The sequence below is a fragment of the Lissotriton vulgaris genome, chromosome 7 (assembly GCF_964263255.1).
Source record: "Lissotriton vulgaris chromosome 7, aLisVul1.2, whole genome shotgun sequence".
Taxonomy (NCBI): Eukaryota; Metazoa; Chordata; class Amphibia; order Caudata; family Salamandridae; genus Lissotriton; species Lissotriton vulgaris.
The window spans coordinates 338,718,945-338,740,692 of record NC_141695.1 but is presented as its reverse complement, the minus strand read 5'-3'; the positions used below and the strand labels follow the sequence as shown (position 1 = coordinate 338,740,692).

Here is a 21,748-nt window from a genome sequence, read left to right as displayed (position 1 = left end):
TCGCACTCTTGGAGAGCAAATATAACGAATTAAAGCCAATATGGCCTTTAAAAAGATAAAATTTTAAAGGTCAACTCTGCAGTTCCCTTTTCCAACTCCTGTTGTCGAATGAAAGTCAAAATAAAGATGCAGCTGCCTTAAAACTAGAGAATGGGATTTCACCACATTAAAGGGTGTAGGGAGTAACTGCATGCCACAACTCACTGTAGTGATAGTTAAGTGTTCGGTAAATTCAATGAAGGTACATGCGATGAAGTAGGATGGCAAGAAGAACAAAGATAACCTGAAGTCACAAAGGGCCATCTTTATTCAGGAGGGTTCTCAATTATATGGCTATCAAACTCCAACGTCACTGTGACCTGTGATCTTAGTGAAGTTATTTTTTGTGCATCAGACTCGAAGAAGCTAAACTCGAATGACATCTCAGAAGGCAGCAGTGACGGGACGAATCAGGATGGTCCACACTTTCGCTATGTGTTGTTAACTAGAAAAAGATTTTACCTGCTGTGATTAGCAGGAGACATTGTCGATTACCTTTTTAGTCCCTCAGGAGCAGAGACGTGCCCTTGCCTTGAAGGTGCATTACCGCTCCATGGGGATTTCCAGTGCAAGGGAAACCCAAGTGCCAGCACCACCTGTAGCAGAATTCAATGAGCTTATCCATCCACTTTCCTCGCCCTCCCCTATCCCATAGAAGCCCACAACAGGCAGCCAGGATGTTCCAGTGCACGCATACCCAATCATTTATGTTAAACTGCACCAGTGCAAGCTTTCTTCACAACCCAGATGATGTACCAGTTTGATGCCACTAAACGCCTCATGAGGGATACATGTGTTGCTTTTGCAGGTGCAAGCACGCACACCACGCTAGTGACATCCCGATTTGCACAAGACTCAGCCCTGTGTGCAAAAGAATGCGGTGCTGCTGCCTCCCAGCATCTCAAAGATTTGCTCCCCAATCAAAATATCTACTTTTCCACGCCTGTGCCATGCATTATTTAAAAAACCTAAAACATCTCCCAGAAGAGTCAGCCTACTAAATAAACAACAGTATTGTAAAACATGAGATCATCCTTATCAAATAGTGTTTGTGTAACATGATGCCATATCAAGGAGAGACCCTCCTCTGGTCAAAGAGACTCCTTTCACAGCACTATAATCAGCAGTCACTGCTCGTCACAAAGTGAGAATAAAAAGCATGTTCGCATTTTATGCTAAAATGGAGTCGGTCTCATTGCAAACCAAAGAGGAAGACAGCATGGAGGTTGCTACACAAACAATCGTAGTTTCTGCACTATTGGATTTACTGGATAGTTTTGCTTTGGCAGCACTGCATGTCCAACTTGGTGCCATTAAACATATTTTGCATAATCCTAAATTATATTGTTTACTGTGCTCGTCAGGTGCACTGGGTGGCAGCAGCAGAAAAGAAATAGAATCAAGTGATCTTTGGTAATTGTTTCCCAGGCTTTTTAAGGAGCTTCACCCCAGAAACTAAGCAAACGCAGAAAACGTTGCTCCTACATCCACCGTGTTACTGAGACCGGGAGGAGTGTTTTAACTCACGCCAACCAGCACAGATTGAGGTGCTCCACATGGGGCGGACATGCCCTTTTCCTCTTATATACTCCTAATATAGATCACACCTGTAGGCTTAATTACATCAAGGAAGAAATGTAATTTATTGCAACTCTTTTTCCTCTTGGGTGGATCATTCCAGGAATTCCCACACTTACGGCTCATGGATAATACGGATGAACGGCTCATGGATAATACGGATGAACTAAACATAACTATCAAGTTGGGCTTTCTAATAGAATCTATCACTACTTCTGTGCCCAGGAGAAGTCCCTTCTCATTTGAACGAAACGCGTTGGCTGGTTTTTGCTGTGCATATAAGATCGATTCATAAAGAGAAGATGTCATACAGACTTTGGTGGATATAATTTTAACGTATACAAATATCACAAATGTGGGGCATCACTGGTCTTTATGTTTAAACGCTGAAAATGCTAGGTGGACATCAGAAGACGATGGTTTGCAACAAAATGGCTCACTTTGAACCTGGGGCCATACAGAAGCAGGGGTCTCCCACTCTGGAGAATAGGGGCTTATGACTCGGGTGAGATGCCATTCTATTTACCAGAGACTGTTCGTTGCTATGGTCACTAACTGCAGGCTGGGGGACCAGCCCACTTTGTGTAGCCCCAGGACAGAGTGACTAATCTGCAGGTGCTAGCTGACAAGAGTGTGGGCACTACAGCTCGGCTACCAAAAAAGTCACATAGCTATGCACAGAGGTCACCCATGCAGCTGCTTTGTAAACTCCCAGTCTCAAGATGGTTCTGGAGTACTATTTGTAGACACATTCTAGTTGTCACTATCCCTCTGCCCGATTCCTTATCGTCCTAAAGACTTCCCTGGGACAAAATGGCCTATAGTGAAAAAGAGATTCTAGTGCAGGGATGGAGTGAAGTCAGTCGTGTCTAACTGCTCCTGGTATTTAAGGGATTCTGTCCCAGGTGCCCTGGCTTTCAGATAGAGCAGCTGTTTGACTCCAATAACCTATAGAGCCTAGCTTGCATCAGCCTATTTATTCTTTCTCCTAACCATAAAGAATTCCAGACAGGGTGATCCATCAGGAAAGTAATTATAGATGGTTCCCCTAGCTTCTCAAAAAAACAACATGAAAAGCTCCCAGATATTCTACTGCACTATGGAGCCCAGGTGCTACATGGCTGCCTTTGGTGGATTCTTTTTCTGTACTTAATGTAGGCGCATGGGTCGTTCCTACTTACTGGGAAATGCTTAAGCATCTGTTCTGTTACATTCAACTAATGTCCAATCCCTTTGAGAGACTCACAGGGCTGCAGATTAATGTTCCTAGAACCCCTGCCACATAAAGAAATTGTTAATATTAAATATTTAATTCCCCGTCAGTCAGTGCAGTGATTGGATGCCGGACACCGCTATTTCCTATCTGAAGCCTCCATGACACTGCGTTTAGGATGCATCCCGACTGCACCATCCATAACCCATGTTTTGTGTGACTCAGCAGCACCATTGGAAGTTCTCAACTGTGCAGGAAACTATTTTAGTCTTTGGCTCCAGAGCACATGACCTTGCAGTGGCACTGGTTCAGGAGCACACAGACCATATTACTCTGTTTTCTATTTAGGACCATCAATGAAATTGTGTGACATGTCCGTTAAGAGATCGCTTCACAATAGATAGATGATAGGCGAGTTGTATCTCCTAAAACAAGTTCGATATCAAGTTGAGAATTGAAGCAATGCAGTGATGTACAGATCCATCCAACACAAATAAAAATACATTATCGTACCACTTTACACTCCACTCACCATTCTTTTACCACACAATACTTCATTGGCATTTCTACAATTCTTTAATAGCCGATGGTAGGAAATTGCTTTATCTCCCGTTTGTCCAGGATAGCAACCAAACTTGTCAGAAGGTATTCATATTTCTTTCAAGGGAGAGCATCATCGGGTAGTGACTAAATTTAACTAATAAATGGAGGCAGATTCCAGATTTGTGAACAATAAACTGAACAGCTAGAGGCATCATCTGCAAGTCTCCTAAAGTTTAGAACTGCTAACAAAACGGGGCAGATTGAGACTAAATGGATTCCCCACTCCATGAGACTAAAATCTATTTTTGTATCTAAACGGACAGAGATACCAGGTCTGTGAAGATGCTCCATTTCGGTGTTTTAATTAACAAGGTTTAGATGTTATTTGAATGTTGCAATGGTTTAACTAACTAGGCCAATAAAGATAAAGTGGAATGAAAACGGAAAGCAGAGGCAACAGTAATGAAGTAACCTCTATAGATCATTTTAAGCAGAAAATCTCAAAGAGCAGTCTCTGTGGAAGAATAGTGTAATCACACTAGTGAGTAGCTGAACAAGGGGGAAGATTTTTTCAAAGAAAGGCCCTAGTGAAAGAAGTCCCCATCGGGGTGAACTGTGGAGATACTGAAGGATTCAATCCTGTACAGAAAATGTGGCAAAAGAGCTTATTGGTGCAAACACAAGCAACAACATTATCTTGGAACTGAAACGTGTGGGTATCACTACTGGAATGTCATGAGCCAAAAGAAGACGCAAGCTGTGAAATATCTTGTTTCTGACCAGTGTGACTCTAGTGTTAGCCTCAATGGGCAGCGTCAGAAGCCAAGGTCTCTGCGGGCGCAGAAAGGTTTCGTCAGTGACAAAGGCCTCTTTAAGCAGATAGTAAATTGAAGAGGCAACAAGAATCTCTTGGCAGAATGTTGCATCAGGATGTACTATCAGTTAACAAAACGACACCAAACACAAGAGCGTACAAAGAGGCAATGCCAGGATCATACTGAACACGAGAGGATATCACTCCTTTTAGGGAGGCCCTAAAGATTAATTTATTTGGGTGAACTTTTATTTGCTGCTTTCAAGCACATCTTTGTCTTCCCCGATCGTTAGTGATCTTTAAAAGCTATGACGATGATGACCATGAGGCAAGATTGGCGGGGAGGATAATACTAGACATAGAGGTACTCTAAAAGGCAACAAAAGTACTTTGGAAACCAGTATCATAGTGGACACAAACCTAACCAATGGCACCATCAGTGGCTACAATCATAATGGACACAAGGACATACCAAAAGGCCCAACCAGTGGCCTGGATCTTACTGGACACAAGTCCGTACCAAAATACATTACGAGTGGCCAGGACCGTACCAAGAGGGTCAATCAATTATGTGTTTGTTAAGGGTCTCAAGGCACTGGGGGAGGGGGGTTTCGCAGGTTCCAGTCCATCAAGGAGGGGGTCTGTCGAAGAGCCAGGTTTTGAGGCTTCTTGTGAAGATGGGGAGAGAGGTTGTCTGTGAGGAGGAGAGGGGGGGGGGGGGGAGTTCAAGGCTCTGGCCGCGAGGGAGGAGTAGGAGCGGCCACCTGATCTGGTCTTTCTGGTGTGTGGGACCACAGAGTAGGAGAGCTGGGCTGATCGTAGGGTCCTTTGGGGTTCGTGGAATTTGAGTTGGCTGTGGTCAGGTATGCTGGCCCGGTATCGTGGAGGGCCTTGTGAGCATCTTGAAGGTGACTAGCTTCGATGGGGAGCCAGTGGAGTTTGCTCAGAAGCTGGGAGACGTGGCAGTGTCTTGGCAGGTTGAGGACCAGTCTTGCGGCGGCGTTCTGGATGTTCTGTAGCTTGCATGTGAGGTTTTTGTTTATTCCGGTGTAGAGTGCGTTGCCGTAGTCAAGTCTGCTGGGGACCAGGGCGTGAGTGACGGTATTTCTGTGTTCGAGGGGGATCCATCTGAAGGTCTTCAGAGGGTGGGGGGGCCACCAGGTATCGTTCCAGGTGTCAGGGTGTGGGCCCATGATGAGTACTTCTGTTCTGTTGCTGTTTATTTGAAGGCAGCTGTTTTTCATCCAAGAGGGTCCATTATTCGTCAGGATCATGTATAGAACACTAGCAAGTCAAGTGGCACAGTCAGTGAACACAGCCATACTGACAATTTAAACACAAAGGGGACCCCTGAGTGCGGCGCCACACTGGAAACAAGTCACTGCATTCAGTCATAGGCATTGTAGGCAAGATGTAATACTAAGAGGCCTTGGAAGTAACCATGACCATTCTTAAGACAAGCATCCTCAAGAAGCGTGATGTGCAATGGTGTAGTCGTGCAGTAACTCCACCTTATATAACTCATGTTATCAAGGGTGGCAGTTCTGGAAATGAGGCTGCCCCAAGTGGCTTAGGATTAAACTAGACAGAAGGCCATGATCCACATCACCGCACCACACCTGCCACCCTCACATACCCACCTGACGGTAGGCAGGCTGCACAGTGCTTGGAATTATCCAAAACATGTATTGTCAACCTAGAATTTGCACAATGCTAAACAGGGACAGAATTTAAAATGTGAGCGGACCATGGGCTCCAATTTCATGTAATGGAGGCCCCTATAACGGAGGTATAGCTCTCAATTGACCCAAAAGTTAATATTTTAACAGGCAAATGTGAAAATGTTGGGGAGAGACGACATGAAAGCCGACGGGGCCACCGAGAGTGACCCAGAATGACACTTTGAGCCAAAGGTGTGTGGTATTTACCCAATAGGTGAGTCTTGTGTTATCTGCATAGACCAGAACTGTAAAACAGAATCCTCCGACAAGATAAGGGGCATGCCGGCTGATACAATAATTGGGTAAAATCCCTTCAGGGGAGCAGTCTGAGGCATAGCTTACCTTTATTGGCCACTTCCCAGGCCACCTCGAAGAGCACGGTGTTCTCCAGGTCCAGCTCATCGTCCCAGTCCTCGAGGCCAGTAAGCGAGGTCACCGAAAGACTCCGGGTCAGCGGCATAGTGGCAGGGGGAACTCGAGTACCACTTCCCGTCTACCTTTGGTACGCTGCAAAGCAACCGGGATGAAAGACAGCCTCCAGCCAATGAGAGAAGCAGGTGGATTGGGCAACCAAAGGGAAGAGAAGGCAACCAAGCAGAAGGGAGAACAAGAGTGTCAGCGCAAAATGGAGAAATAACCGCTCTATGCACAGGGTGCAGCGAAAAGGAAGGAGAAGCGGATGAAGGAAGACGGCTGGCAGCAAGCAGTCAAGCGCCGAAATTGGCAGGTAGAGGTTAGTTATAGTTCAGGCACTACAAGATGCAGCCCCGCTAAAACGGGGAGATGCTCTAAACAAGTTCACAGAAAAATACAGGCAGTTTTAGCAGGAGGAGGGAAGCAGGCAGGGCTGAGCACCAAAGCGCTGGAGAAGCAGGCAGAGCTATGCTGAAGAGCGGGCGTCCCAGCAGCCTTGAGAGCAGCCTGCCTCTCTGACTGAACCTTCTCCTGCCGCTGCCCTTGGACTGTCCCCACCCCAGTTCTCCTCCCCCTGCTTGCGCAGCTGACCGGCTCTGTCAGAGAGATCCCTTCGCTCTCATTGCACAGTAGAACTGGAGCGCGCTCTGCTGCAATAAGGAAACCAGCGAGACAGGTATAGCGCGAGTGCGCCCCCCTGTGGTTGGTTGTCAAAGTGACCATCTTGGAAGGGTAATTGGTATCGCTACCTTGAACTTGATTCAAGCAAAATGTGGGGTATATTGAATTTAGTTGAATAAATCCTAAACTGAAAAGACAAAACATGTACACATACAATAAATTAGACAAGTCTTCAATATTTTAAAAATTGCACGGGTGTTGTAGTTATCACACTATTAAACAAGAGCAGTTTCTGTTATTAGACCACATATATTTCTTTCGATTTAATAGCCATTTTTTTGTAATTTTCTTCACGTTAACAGGAATCCACTGCTATTAAATGTTAAGGTAGCTTCTGGTGGTCCGACAGCGTGCATTTGTTTGCACGTCCGCCATAGGCGGAGTCAAATTGGGATTTGCTTAAAAACTCCGCCCCTTCAGTTGCTGCTCCATTCTGTTCATTGACTGCGGTACATGCTTGCTCGTTACACTCCTTATATAAGCAGGAGAAACTCAGTCGGGTTAAGAAATAACGTTTTCTGGCACCGTTACAAGCCCCAGAAAGTAGCACTCTGATGTGGTTTTAGACAGGACAACCCGTCTGATTGGTCTACGTCTCCGTCGCTCTTGGAAACTGGGAATCCGGTTGGTGTAAACGATGGCAGGGTTTGTACTTCTCTGGTAGGCTGAAATACCTCTGGTAGGCTGAAATATGACTGGCTGGCGGATTACAGTTTCGATTGCTTTGCTTGACTGTCAATCGTGGTGGTCGAAGGTGTGATACTGGTACGAATGTTTCATTGGTTGCCAGCCCCGGTCATTCGAACAGGTCGTGGAGTACGTGCGGAAAGGCTTCTGTTGCACAATGTCTAGAGTCACGTAGGGCTTTTTTCAGTGACAGTGCGCAGATGCTACTTTTGTTGCCTCTAACTCTGTCTCGTTCTACGAACTTTCTAAAGGATGAGTGGCAGCTCTGCCAGGATTATGTGCACAGACAATTTGCAGCGCGCACAACAGTGGTGTCTGCGTTAACCTGGCCTGAAGACTAATTCTGAACAAACATTGGCATAGCCATGCAGCATTGTGGCGGCGCTACAAGCCAATAGGTCTCGCCTTTTGGATAAGTGTGTAGTCATGCAGCACATTATCCTGGGACCTGGTGCTGTGCCGCCAGGGATTGAAGAACTTTACAACACACAGGGTCATACAATCTGATTTAGAAATGCATGTTTGCTGCATGGAAAAGAAACAATGTACTGTAACTATGATTTGGAACTCACTAACGCTGCTGCAGACAACCCCATTCTATTGCAGGACAGGAGGCTCCGATTATGCTTAGTCTCATTTCTTTATTGAAATGCTCAGCAGCCAAGTAAAAAACCACATTACCCAGAAACACTTGGGTAATAACCATAGAGTCTTGTTAGTATAAATAGGTGTACAGACAATCCCACTTCCTCTTTCTTTGCTGCTCCGCAGCCAGTTAAGTGCTTCTTACCTTACTATTGTTGTTTGCCTTGCACTTTGTATTACTTGCGCGGCTTCTGTTTAACATTTCTGCCGCTTTGTTTTCCGCGCGTATCGCGCTGCTTGCGCTTGCCTTCGCCATTCCGTTCGCGTTGCGTTTCGGTGGCGGCGCGGCTGGGTTTGAGGCATCTCCACCCTGAAGTCAGGCGCTTTGTGCCTGGGTTCTATTTCTTGTTGTGGAGTGGTTTATTGGGGTCAGGGCTGCCTCGCGCTGTTCGCGCGAGCTGCTCTCCTTCCTGTTCAGGCGGCCGGTTCAACGCGCATGCGCGTTTTGGTATTTCCGGCGCTCCGTGTTGTTTCTTCACCGGAGCTCATCTGAAGGACGTCCCCTGCGGCGTAAACGCCCACAAGCCTCCAGGATTGACCCTGTCGACGCCAGTGTCTAAAATAGGATACTGGTTGTAAAATTTGGCATAGGCTTTGCCTAGGGTGACGTTTTTGGTGACAGTAAGCCTTCCCTCCACTCTCTACATATTTTGACCTGTAGTCTCTACAGCTTTGGCTTGCTGTGAGGGTTTTTTTTCACCCCCCTTTATTGAGCCTTTGGCTTGTTTATACCTTACATTCCTCATTTGTGGGCATATATTTTCACATTACTTGTGAATCATGAGTGATTATTTCTATGAGGATGAGGAAGAGTACGATGAGGAGGCTCCAGACTCCATGGAGCAACATTTGGTGGAGGCTTTGGACCGTGGAGTCCAACACTCAATGAATAGAGCACTAGTGCGTGCTATCACGTCTCTCAAAAGGCACTTGACTAAATATGCTGAGCAGCAGGGTTGGGTCCCTGCGGCTAAGAAATCGTCATCTTCTCCTGCTAATCCACATTCTTCTGTCTTCAAGAAATTGGCGCTGTCCTTGTCCTCTGCCAAACCTGACGCTGTTGTTGAGGAAGGTGAGAGCGATGACCTGCAGTCATCCTCTTCCTCGGATCCCGCTCCTCCCCCTCCCAAGAAAAAGAGATGCAAGGAGCATTTTGTTGATGCGTCTTCGCATCCACCTGTCCTGACTTTTGAGCCGGTGGACATTGTCCACCCCAGTCCACGGCTTGGCTTCCTTCCCAGGCTGTGACGGAATACGTCCAGCAGCACATACGCCAGCCCTTTGAAAAGGAGGTACGTGCCCGTCTCCGGTCTGAGTGCCCGCGACCAGACTTGGCTGATCATCTGGCGGAGACCCCTGAGGTAGATCCCACTATGACAACGTACCTCCGCAAATTTGCGAAAGACCCCAAAAAGGGTCTGGATAGGTCCTGGCGGGCTTGCCAGGACAAGGTTTTAGATCTCCTGGGTCCCCTCACCAAAATGTTGGACCTTGGTTTCCTGGCTAAAAGTACTAACCGGATGGTGGATCCGGATGAGCTGATTAATTGGGCCCAGCGCGCCATTTGCCAGTTGGGTAATGCCAACTGTGCGCTTTCTGCTGAGAGGCGCAGGTCCATTTTGCTAAAGCTGGATCCTAAACTGCAAGAATTGCCTACTTCTGAGTCGGGTCCTGCGGCTCAGGGTCTTCTTTTTGGGCAACCATTTTTGAAGGAGCTGACCAACTTTGTAAATACATTCAGCGGCCTGGATAAGGCTCAAGCGTCTCTCCGCCGGACCCTTCGTCCGGTTTTCAACAGGGCCGGAAGAAGTAGGGGGCGTTCCTCCGGCCGTGGTCAGCAACAGCCCTCCCAGAAGGGGTACCAGTCCCAGCGAGGAGGTCAGCAGGACTCGGGTTATACCCCTCGTTCAAACTTCTATCCCTCAAGAAAAGGACGTGGCCAGTTCAAAAAAGGACGTGCTGGTGGATCCGCCGGCGGCTACCACGATTCCGCCACTTCAGGTGAGCATTCTTCCTGCATGCAGTGTTGTTCTGGGGGGCAGGATTCGCCTTTTCCTAGAGAACTGGCGATCAATCTCCAGCGATGCATGGGTGCTGGAGACAGTTCAGGGCTTCAAGCTGGAGTTTTATCATCCTGTTCGTCAGTCCCGTCTTCCTTTTCCTCTCCATTTCTCAAACCAAAGTCGAGACTTCATCACAGAGGAACTCAGGTCTCTGGAGGCCAAGGGGGCGATTGTGCCGACGGTGCGCCATCCTCAGGGCTTTGTCAGCTCAATCTTCCTTGTGGAGAAGAAGGGAGGGGGATCGAGGTTGGTCCTCAACCTGAAGGACTTCAATGCGGGAGGGGTTTACCGCCACTTCAAGATGGAGGGGATCCATCTGTTGAGGGATCTCCTGAGGGAACGGGATTGGATGGTCCGTCTAGACCTCAAGGATGCATACCTCTCGGTTCCGATTTTTCCACCCCATTGCCGTTTTCTTCAATTCCAGTGGCTGGGGATGTGGTATCAATATCAGGTTCTTCCATTCGGCCTTTCGTCAGCACCGTGGTGCTTCACGAAACTGTTACGTCCGGTCGTGGAATCTCTCCGCAGTCGCGGAGTTCGCTTGATCATCTATTTGGACGACATCCTCCTGTTAGCGGATTGTCCGATAAAGCTTATGTCTCACCTGACGTGGACCGTAGACCTGCTCCAGTCTCTGGGGTTTTTGGTGAATGTTCCCAAATCTGTACTTCAACCTACACAGGTGATAGATTTCTTGGGGTTTCAAATCAATTCCCTTTCTTGTCAACTTCTGCTACCTCGTCAGAAAGTTCGTTACATCAAACGGGAATTGAAGTCTGTTGTCTCGAGTCCGACGGTGTCGTTGAGATCATTAGCTCGAGTTGTAGGGCTTTTAGCGTCTTCTCTACAGGCGATATTACCGGCTCCGCTGCATTACCGTGCATTGCAGCGTTTGAAGATTCAGCATCTTCAGAGGGGCCTTCGCTATTCCGATCGCATCCCTCTGTCGGAGGAGGCGAAGTCGGAGATGACGTGGTGGTTGAATCACATGGAGGCCTGGAACGGCAGGGCCCTCTTCGGATCTTCTCCGGAGATTGTGATCGAGTCGGATGCCAGTCAATGGGCCTGGGGAGCCCGCTGCGGTCCAGTCACGACAGGGGGACGTTGGTCCCCCCAAGAACGCTGTCTCCACATCAATTGTTTGGAGTTACTGGCGGGATCGTTCGCGATCAAATGTCTGTCTCCTCTTCAGTCCCGCTGCTGTATACTTCTCCGAATGGACAATGTATCAGCAGTCCGTTATATCAACAAGCTCGGAGGGACTCGTTCGAGGTTGTTGGCGGAGATCGCCAAGGAGTTTTGGCATTACTGTCTGCACAACGGGATCACAGTTATTGCGGAATACCTTCCGGGTTGTCGCAATGTGGTGGCGGATTGGAATTCCAGGTACCTGAGGGATTTCAGCGACTGGAGACTCCATCCGCGGGTATTTCGACAACTTCTACGGACCTGGGGCCCTTGTCAGATCGACCTCTTTGCGTCCCGGCTCAATGCACAACTTCCCCGGTTCTTCAGCTGGAGACCGGACCCGGAGGCTCTGGCAACGGATGCCTTCCTTCAACCGTGGCCGACCTCCCTGTGTTATGCGTTTCCCCCGTTTATGATGATCCCCAGGGTTCTGGCATATGTGAAACGTTTTCAGGCGGAGCTGATTCTGATCACTCCTCTGTGGCGGGCTCAACCTTGGTTCCCTGTTCTCTTGGAAATGACTTGCGCATTGCCATTTCTTCTGCCTCAGAAGCAGAATCTCCTGTTAGATCCGCTTCAGAATCCGCATTCCCTAGTTCAGTCAGCCTCTCTCCTTCTCCTGGCGTGGCGGATTTCGGGGAACGGTGGGCTGTGTCAGGCCTTTCTTCGGACGCTACCAGACTCCTCAGCAACGCCTGGGCACCAAATACCCACAAGCGTTACAGGGGTTCCTGGAACCGTTGGAGTGACTGGTGTGCTCAACGGCAAGCTGATCCAACATCAGCGGATGTTTCTTTAATTGTCAATTTTCTGGCCTCCCTGTATTCGGCTTCTGGTCTGGCGTACCGTACTATCAATAATTTCCGCTCTGCTATTTCGGCAGGTCATGTTCCGATTGATGGTAAGCCTGTAGGGGAACATCCTTTGGTGTCCAAGGTCCTTAAGGGGGTTCGTATGGCTGTCCCTCCGCGTCCCAAATATGTGGCCTTATGGGACGTTTCGGTTGTTTTGCGATTTTTAGAAGCCTGGCCGGTTAATTCCTTGCTTTCGCGCAAACAACTTTCGGCCAAGCTTACCATGTTGTTATGTTTGCTTTCTTGCAAACGGATTTCTGACGTTCACGCATTGGATCTTGCTGGTCGGAGTTTTAATCCTGAAGGGGTTACATTTCGCCTTTCCCGGCGCACCAAGACTGATACTGAGATTATCTCTTACCCTTCTTTTCCGGCGCGTCCCAACCTTTGTGTGGTCCAATGCCTGAAAGCTTATGAGGTGAGTACTTCTCTTATTCGTTCTGATATGCATGGTCAACTGTTAATTGCATTGCTGAAGCCTTTCCGCCCCGTTACTACAGCTACGTTGGCTCGCTGGGTACGGTGGCTTATGGGAGAGGCAGGGATCGATGTTTCTGTTTTTGGGGCTCATTCAGCTCGTGGAGCCATGGCCTCTAAGGCTTTTTCATTGGGGGTCACCTTGGGGGACCTTATGAAAGCTGCTGATTGGTCAACAGATTCAGTGTTTAAGACTTTTTACTTTAAACCTGTACCTACGGTTGCGTCTGTGGTGTTGGATGAGCTTTGAACAAGCATAATCGGAGCCTCCTGTCCTGCAATAGAATTCAATATTTGCAAACATTCGTGACAAGAATTTTCAATTCTATTAAGGACTAGGAGGCGAGGATTATCCCACCCATAGATTATACATTGTATTACTGTCAATTGTTTTACATTAATCTGTTACAACAGTATATATTGCATTGTCTTCTTTTCCCACCCTCACTTCGGAATATGTCTGATTTTTTTGGAATGGCTATTACGGCTTTGTATCTTTTTTCAGGTTCTGATCCCAAGTGATGCGCCTCCAGTTCCTCGTAGGAGCGCCTGTTATCTTCTCTAAAGAAGTCTCCTGGTTTTCTGCCTTCGGCTGTTTGGGATGTCTCCCTTCGTTACCTTCAATGGACTGATCTTTGCTGTTGCATTGACTTTTGGATTGTTTACTGTTTCCTGGATTCTCCTCACCAAAGAAAGAGGAAGTGGGATTGTCTGTACACCTATTTATACTAACAAGACTCTATGGTTATTACCCAAGTGTTTCTGGGTAATGTGGTTTTTTACTTGGCTGCTGAGCATTTCAATAAAGAAATGAGACTAAGCATAATCCTCGCCTCCTAGTCCTTAATAGAATTGAAAATTCTTGTCACGAATGTTTGCAAATTTTGAATTGTGCACTACTGCAAATTACCCCCACTGCTGTACAAATGTGTACTCAAACGAAAATAAATGCCTCATCTAGGACTTACCTAAAATAAACAGACAGTTACACAATGTGCGCATGCTCGCCATATCAAAACTGTTTGGTAATCACGGCATACATGCTTCTAATTACGGCTTCTAAAAACCAGGAAAAGTGAACTAAGACAAAATGAATGTATCTTTAGGTATCAGTAGTTTTAATGTAAAAAATATTTACATTGTAAACCAAATGCAAGTGTAAATGAATGACTAGTTCGCTGGGTGCACATTTTATGTGAAAAAATGGCTGTGTCTGCTCAAAATGTAGTTCCCAGTATGCTGAGTGAATACGTGATTATCGGTAACTCTACTCCGTGTATCTACATGTCATGTCATGGAAAAGAAATAAGTGTTTAAAATAAGGACCTCAGAAGCCACTACTTCAGTACACTTCTGTACCCGTGGGTACTCTGCCAGGAAGAAGTACTGCTGTGTTGCTGAAAGGGCTGCCACTTTGTTGGACTACTACTCTGCTGGACTCCTGCTTTCCTGAGCTACCCTGCTGCCCTTTTGCATGGGTGAGGACTAGACCTGCATCTCTAGACCCCAGAACCCAGAGTGACTCCAAGGGCTAGTTGGCTGGCCTTATGATTTGAAACCTCAGGACATACAGGCTTCCAACAACCTTGCATCTGCACCTGTGCTCTGTCATCTGTAAGTCTACCCTGCCTGGTGGTGTCACTCCAGTCCAGGACCCTTGGAAGTTGGCCAGAGGTGCTTACCAGCAGAACAAATGTATCTTCTCTGCTGAGCAGCGCATCTCCAAGGCCAACCAACGCATCTCCTTGGCTGAGCGGTGTATCCTCAAGAGCAACCAACGCATGGCTGCGTGGATTGGACACAGCGCAGAAGGCTTGCATCAAAGTCCTCTAGACTGACGCATAGTCGAAGGCACAGCGCATCTACAGTCCTGGTCCTTGTCTCTCTCATCTACTGATCCTCAACGACAGCACTGGACTCCACATTACAGCCTTGCAGCTCTTTGGAACTGACTTATCACCAGCTGCTTGCCGCATCCTCTAAGCCAGGACTTCACATCGCATCACAAGCCCGATGACAGGATCCTCGAGGATGGTGCAAGAAGACCAACAAGACTGCGCAAAGAAGCCTCACCACATCTCAGACCTGATGCATTGCTACAGCTGCACGGCACTTCTTCAACCCGGATCCATGCAATGCTCTGTAACCAGGATTTAAGGTACTTTGTTCAGTGGGCCTAACTAAGTCCTTGTAGCCGGCCCACTCTCCATCGCAGTCGGGTTGAACTTGTGACTTTGTCCCTGTCCGGCACGACCAGATATCCCTTGAAAAAAAAAGGAAAATACATTGAAAATCATAAAAAAAAAGCCCAAAAACAGCAGTAAAAACATGCTATAGCTTTTCAAATGACTTACAATGTTATTGTGTTCTTTAAAAAAATGTGTCTCTGTTCTTTTCATAACTCAATTACCTCCTTGAGGCTGCGCCGAAAGCCAGTTCTGATATCTGTATCATGTAACTTGCAGCTGAATAATATGCCAAAAAGCTGTAAAAAGTAACAATATCAACATTACAGGCAAATGCTGACCTCTGTAATCATTCATATTTGCATATTCTCTGTGCTGATGCACAAGCCTTTGAGGCCTAGAGCCGCTTAAGGCTGGCACATCCTTATGCTCTGATCGCCCAATACATCGGGCTATCCCAGGCTCCACAGAATAAAGTGCATTGAGGAATTAAGTGAACAATACCTAATTTCTCCTGTGCATTGTTGAGAGCGCGCTGCATACCAGAGGAACATCCAATAAGTAATGGCGTGCAATCTGATTCTACGCCACACTAAAGCTGCCTGGCAAATGAAAATGATAGCCAAATATTAACTTTTCAGTTACTTGAGCATACCAGAGAGACTGCAAAGCTCCAACAGCTGCAAGGAGAGCCTCTTGATCGTTAAGGATTTCACCTTGGCCTCAGCCACTGTCACCAACATCGCTGCCTCTCAACTCTGCAACAACCTATCCAATTTTTTTCACAGCAAAATTATAGATATCTACAGCAACTTTGCACATCAACCCAACCCCAGAGAATTTGTTGCTAACCTATCCTCTACCAACCAAGACGACCACCTGACCAAATGGACAACCCTCACCAGAAACAACACAGTGGCAGTCATGCCAACCAGCCACTCAGATGCCCAGACGGATCCATGCCCCCACCACATCTAAAACCTGGGAACATCACCAATCATCACCACCCTAACCCACATCATTAACACCTTCATCGTGTCTGTCACTTTCCCGAATGAATGGAAACTTGCAGAAATCAACGCCCTCCTCAAGAAGCCCACCCGAACCAACTGAGCAACTTCTGACTCATCTCCCAGTTTCCTATCCAGCTAAAGTGATGGAGAAGGCCACCAACAAGCAACCCACCTCAAACTTCACCATCTTTTAGACAACACTAATTGAGGATTCAAAAAGACCCACAACACCGAAGTAGCAATCCTCAATGACATTTGAATTATCCTGGACCGAGGAGAAACAGCAGCCCTCATCTTGCTCGACCTCTCTGCTGCCTTTAACAGTGTCTCCCATAACACCCTCATCAGAAGACTCCATTAGATTGGAATCCAAGAATCTGCTCTCAAATGGATCTTTTCCTTCCTCATGGAAAGTACCCAAAGGGTCAGGCAACCACCCCCCACATCAGAGACCAATAAATTGTTATGCAGATTCCAACAGGGATTGTCCCTCAGTTACATCCTTTTCAACATATACATGATATCGCTCGCCTACATCATCCAATCACAAGACATCACCAACATCTCCTACACTGATGACACACATTGCACCCTCTTCCTGATGCACAAAACAATCACTGACAGAACCAACTTAACCAACTGCATGACCTTGGTACCAGACAGGGTCTCCACATTTGAATACCTAGGTGTAACCCTAAATGAGAACACATGGGGGACACACCAGATCAGGGCAAACATGAAATTGGTGCAGATCGGGGGAGGGATCACAAGGATGATGAACAAATCAACATATCGTCCACTTGGTCCTGTCATCCAGATCTATAAATCCCAGGCACGGGGAGCTGTTACTTATGGGGCCGAACTGTGGGGTCACACTTCTGCCCAAAACATGATGATAACGGAAAATAAATTCATCAGACAATTGGTTGCTCTTCCATCAAGCACGCCGCTACTCCCCTTGAGACTAGATCTGGGAGTTAGACCGATTGCAGAGGAATTGGGACTTAGAACTTTAACATTCTGGCCAAGACTATGTGTAGGGAAGTCAGAAATCACACAGGAAGGTTGTAGTTGGTAGACGGAGTTTATTCAGATCCTCTCGCCTTCAGTTCCAAGTCAGTAATGTTGATAACAGATCACAGCCATAACTGTTCACATTCTACATGTTCAAACAATAACACAATGTCCCCCAAGCACGAGCTTGTCACGAGCTGCCAGACACACCTGAACGCTCGTGACAGCTCATGTGAGCATATGTACATTCCCAACACACCTTCCCCCCTAAAAAAAAACACAAAAAAAACAACAACAACAAAAAAAAATCAGTTCATCACAAAGTCATCAAACCGAACAGGTAAACGATGAGAACGTGTAGCTCTAGTATTGTCAGAATTACATTCAGCATGAAAGCGTTCCCCATTGTCTCTCTGTTCCCCAACATCAAAAAAAACATTGCTGTCCAAATCATCCACCAATTGACTAGGCCCATTAAACAAAGAAACTCTGCTCAAATTCCACACAGAACCACCATCAACCCTGACCGCATTTCTAAAAACTTCAATAACTTTCCTAGGGCTTGACCAAACAAGAAAACCTTTACTCACACCCTCTTTCTTTTTAATGCGAACAGAATCACCCACCTTAATAGAACGACTGGACGTAGAACCAATTCTTTTGACCATGTCATGTTTCATTTTATCCTTATGCAACTGAACCCTGTGTTGAACAGCTTCAAAATCTACCTTCAAACAATTTTCAGAACCAGTTAAGGTTTTTTTTAGCCACCAGGGAACTAACTTTGTGCTGGGCTTCCGTCCTCTTAAAAGCTCAAAGGGAGTAACCAATGTCACTGAGTTGGGTGAAGTCCTGTAAGCTAACAACATAGATTGCAAAGCATTCCTCCAATTCAAATTACCCTTGATAGAAAGTTGTATGGCTTCTTTGATCACACGATTGAACCGTTCAACCTGGCCATTTGCTTCAGGATGGAAAACTGCAATCTTCTTATGAACAATACCGCATTTAACAAAAAACTGTTCCATTTCCTTGCTCACGAACTGTGGACCATTGTCAGTCACAATTTCCTGAGGAATCCCCTCTCTGCAAAAAATCTCATCTAAAAATTCTATTACTTGACACGAAGTAACCTCTTTAACCATCTTGACCTCCGGCCATTTGGAAAAATAGTCTATAAGTACAATACCAAAAGCCTCCTGTTTGGGTAAACAACTAAAAGGCCCAATGATGTCTATCCCCAGTTTCCGCCAGGGACCTGAAGGTAAATCAATGGGGCATGGTTCTGGACGTAAAGCAACAGCTGTTTTGTCACTGTTAGAACAATAAGAACAGGAGCGTACAAAATGGTCCACACAAGAGTCAATACCTGGCCACCAGAAAGACTCCTTTAAACGTCTTCTGGTGAAAGATATCCCCAAATGTCCCTCATGAGCAATTTCAAGAAGAGAGTTTCTAATAGGAAACGGTTAGTTCTGCCTCCACCTGGAGCCATGAGATACACCAAAGGCTTATGATCAGTTTTTATCAAGAATCTCGTACCCCACAAAAAAGGTCTAAAGTGCTCAGCTCCCCAAACACACGCCAGTAACTCTCTTTCTATGACAGAATAATTCTTTTTAGCATCTCTCAAGGCTCTTGACGCATAGGCAACAACCCATTCTTTCTCACTATCCTTCTGCAGAAGTACTCCACCCAAACCAGAAGAGCTTGCATCTACCATAATGATACATTTCACACCAACAACAAAAGGTTTGAGACACGGAGCATTCACAACAAACATTTTCAAAGACTGAAAAGCATGTGTCATTTCATCAGTCCAAACGAATTTGGCATTTTTCTTCAATAAACACCTGAACGGGTCAACCTTTACCGAAAAATTAGGGATAAACTTAGCATAAAATTCGATAAGACCTAAAAAAGCCACGAGTTGTTCTTTCGATGTGGGCACAGGAGCATTCGCGATGCTCTTAACATGATTCTTCTTTGGTTTGATTCCCATTCCACTAATAGTATGCCCTAGGTATTCCACCTCTTTTTGCCTAAATTTGCATTTGTCAAGACGTAGTGTAAGACCTTTCTCCGCTAAAGCAGCAATCACACACCTTAGATTATTGTCATGTTCTATATCATCATTTCCATGCACCAAAATGTCATCCTGAAATGCTATGGCACCACTCAAACCCTCCAAGGTATCCCTCATTAACCTCTGGAACACTGAGGCTGCACTCGCCAATCCAAAAGGCATGCGACAAAACCTGTGTAAACCTTCAGGCGTGATAAAAGCAGTTATGTTCTTGGACTCCTCAGCAAGTACCACCTGATGGTAAGCACTGGCTAGATCAACACACGAGAAGACTTGTGCACCAGCCAGTGTTGAAACCATCTCATGGAGGTTGGGTAAGGGGTGCGAATCCACCCAAATGGCACCATTGACACTGCGGAGGTCAATGCATAATCTGAGTTCACCAGTAGACTTAACCGAAATTACAATAGGGGAAACTCAACGTGACGACTCTATTGGTTCAATTATGTTTTTCTCACATAAATCTTTTAGCATTTCTTTAAGTTTGACTCTATAGGATAAAGGAACATTCCTTACTCTATGCCTCACAGGAATGGCATTCTCATTTAATTTGATGACATGTTCGAATCCTTTATACCGACCCAAAGTGCCACTGAAGACAGTGGGAAAAGATTTACGTAAATTCTCTACAAGTAGTGAACTATCGCCAGCAACACTTGAAACATTCAACGGTTGCACAACATAAACAGGAGGATTAGCCCTGGGATCAATTTTCATCCCTAATTGGTGTTGGTGTGGCCAATTTAAAAGCGACAACCCAGATCTTGACACATACATTTTTCCTGATATGTGTCGGTCAGAAAATTGTATATTTGCAATAAAATAACCAATTAGGTCAATTTTGTGGCCTGTGTAGCCACCAGGGGATACATCAGATTCGAGTAACTTCTTATTCGGAAATTTTTCTCTAAAAACACTTAAAGAAATGATGGTATACCATGCACATTAATCTACGAAAATTTCCAAACTCACTTCATCAATAGTTATAATACAAGATGGAAATTTAGTGCAATCTCCATCCTCACATACATTGATAACAGTGTTAACTTGAAATGTTTCTTCATCATCCAATTGATAACCTTCGCAGCATTCATGTATACAATTCATCTTCCCCAGTAATGACCTACAGAATTTTGTAAAATGGCCCTTCTTGTAGCACTTTGAACATGTTTTCCCTAAAGCAGGACAATTCTTACAATCTGCTAAATGTCCGTCACTTCCACACCTAAAACATAATAGTTTTGAGGTTTTCCTCTCATATTTCTGATTCCTGAACTTGTTATCATTTCTAGAAGAAAATTCATTCCTCTGTGAAAAACTTTTCATAGACTTATCCACATCTTTAGGTACACTAAAGACATCACTTTTATCATTGCCCCTAATCTCCTTGACAAATTTCTCTGAGTGTTCTATAGACTTCGCAATATCTATGGCATTATTAAGAGACATATCAGAGGTTGTCCAAAGACGTTCCTGCACTTTTTTGTTATTAGTTCTCATCAAAATCTGGTCCCTTATTACTTGCTCATAAGATATGTGTTCGAAATCACACGTAACAGCCAAGGATCTTAAAGCTGAGACAAAATCCTCTACAGGTTCATCTGTACGTTGCTTCCGAGAATAGAATATAAACCTCTCCATGACAACATTCTTTTTCTTTCCATATCTTAAGCTTAACTGTAATGAGGCATATTCATACACATTAATGTTCCCCGGATTTACTAGAGCTGGTAATGTTTTGAACTCTTTCAAAGCTATACCACCCAAACAATGTTTTAACAGTGACAGCTTTCTTTCTGGTTCACACTCCCCTTCTTCCAATACATCTACATAAGCTAAGAAAACAGGTTCCCAAATCTCCCAAGCCCTGGGTGGTTCACCAGGTGATGACAAAAATGAAGGAGGAGGTACAATACCAGACATGTTAATTCAATTATTTAACACACTATGTGTAAGTTTAAATGCAGAATAGGAAAATAAAAAAAATAAAAAATATATATATATATAATTCCAACTTCAAACTTTAAAGTCACAATAAATAATTTAAATTACACAACACGCAGTGTGCGTGTCACTGAAAACCTTCCAATGGATAAATATCTTCAGTATGATTTCCTCAGCGTGATGGAAAACACGATTAGACGATGACTCTGAGCTTTGTTGTGATGTGCACTGTTATTTCAAGATTGAGAAACGTCTCAAAACAACGAGATCAGGAAAACTTGAAAGATCGTCTCCTAGAAGCTCGTCTCTACTGCTCCCAACGTTGCGCGATGACGTCAAACCTTCATGTTGATCAGCGGAGTTTCAAGTAGTCATGCACGAACCTTTGCACGCGTATGCTGGTAACGAATGCTCGCGAGTCGAAGTTGGCGATTTCAAAAGACGCCACAATAAAAACAAGTAAGCAAATAATCCTTAAATTCCCTGTTGAGAAAAAAAAAAAATCTTCCGCTTCCCTTAAAACAGCAGTGGTCCAGCGCTGTTCCGTGTAAATGTTGATAGCGCTGAACGATTCTTATGCAGAGG

General features: G+C 45.5%; 1 protein-coding gene across 1 annotated transcript in view; it reads right to left on the bottom strand.

The window, feature by feature from the left end:
- The window catches only part of GYS1 (glycogen synthase 1), a 167,624-nt gene extending 160,650 nt beyond the window's left edge, over positions 1-6,974 (bottom strand). Inside the window, exon 1 of the mRNA XM_086930200.1 lies at positions 6,251-6,974. Within this exon, the coding sequence (XP_086786326.1) occupies positions 6,251-6,368 (118 nt within the window). The 5' untranslated portion in view covers positions 6,369-6,974. The remainder of the gene's footprint in view (positions 1-6,250) is intronic.
- Positions 6,975-21,748: the final 14,774 nt, after the last annotated feature.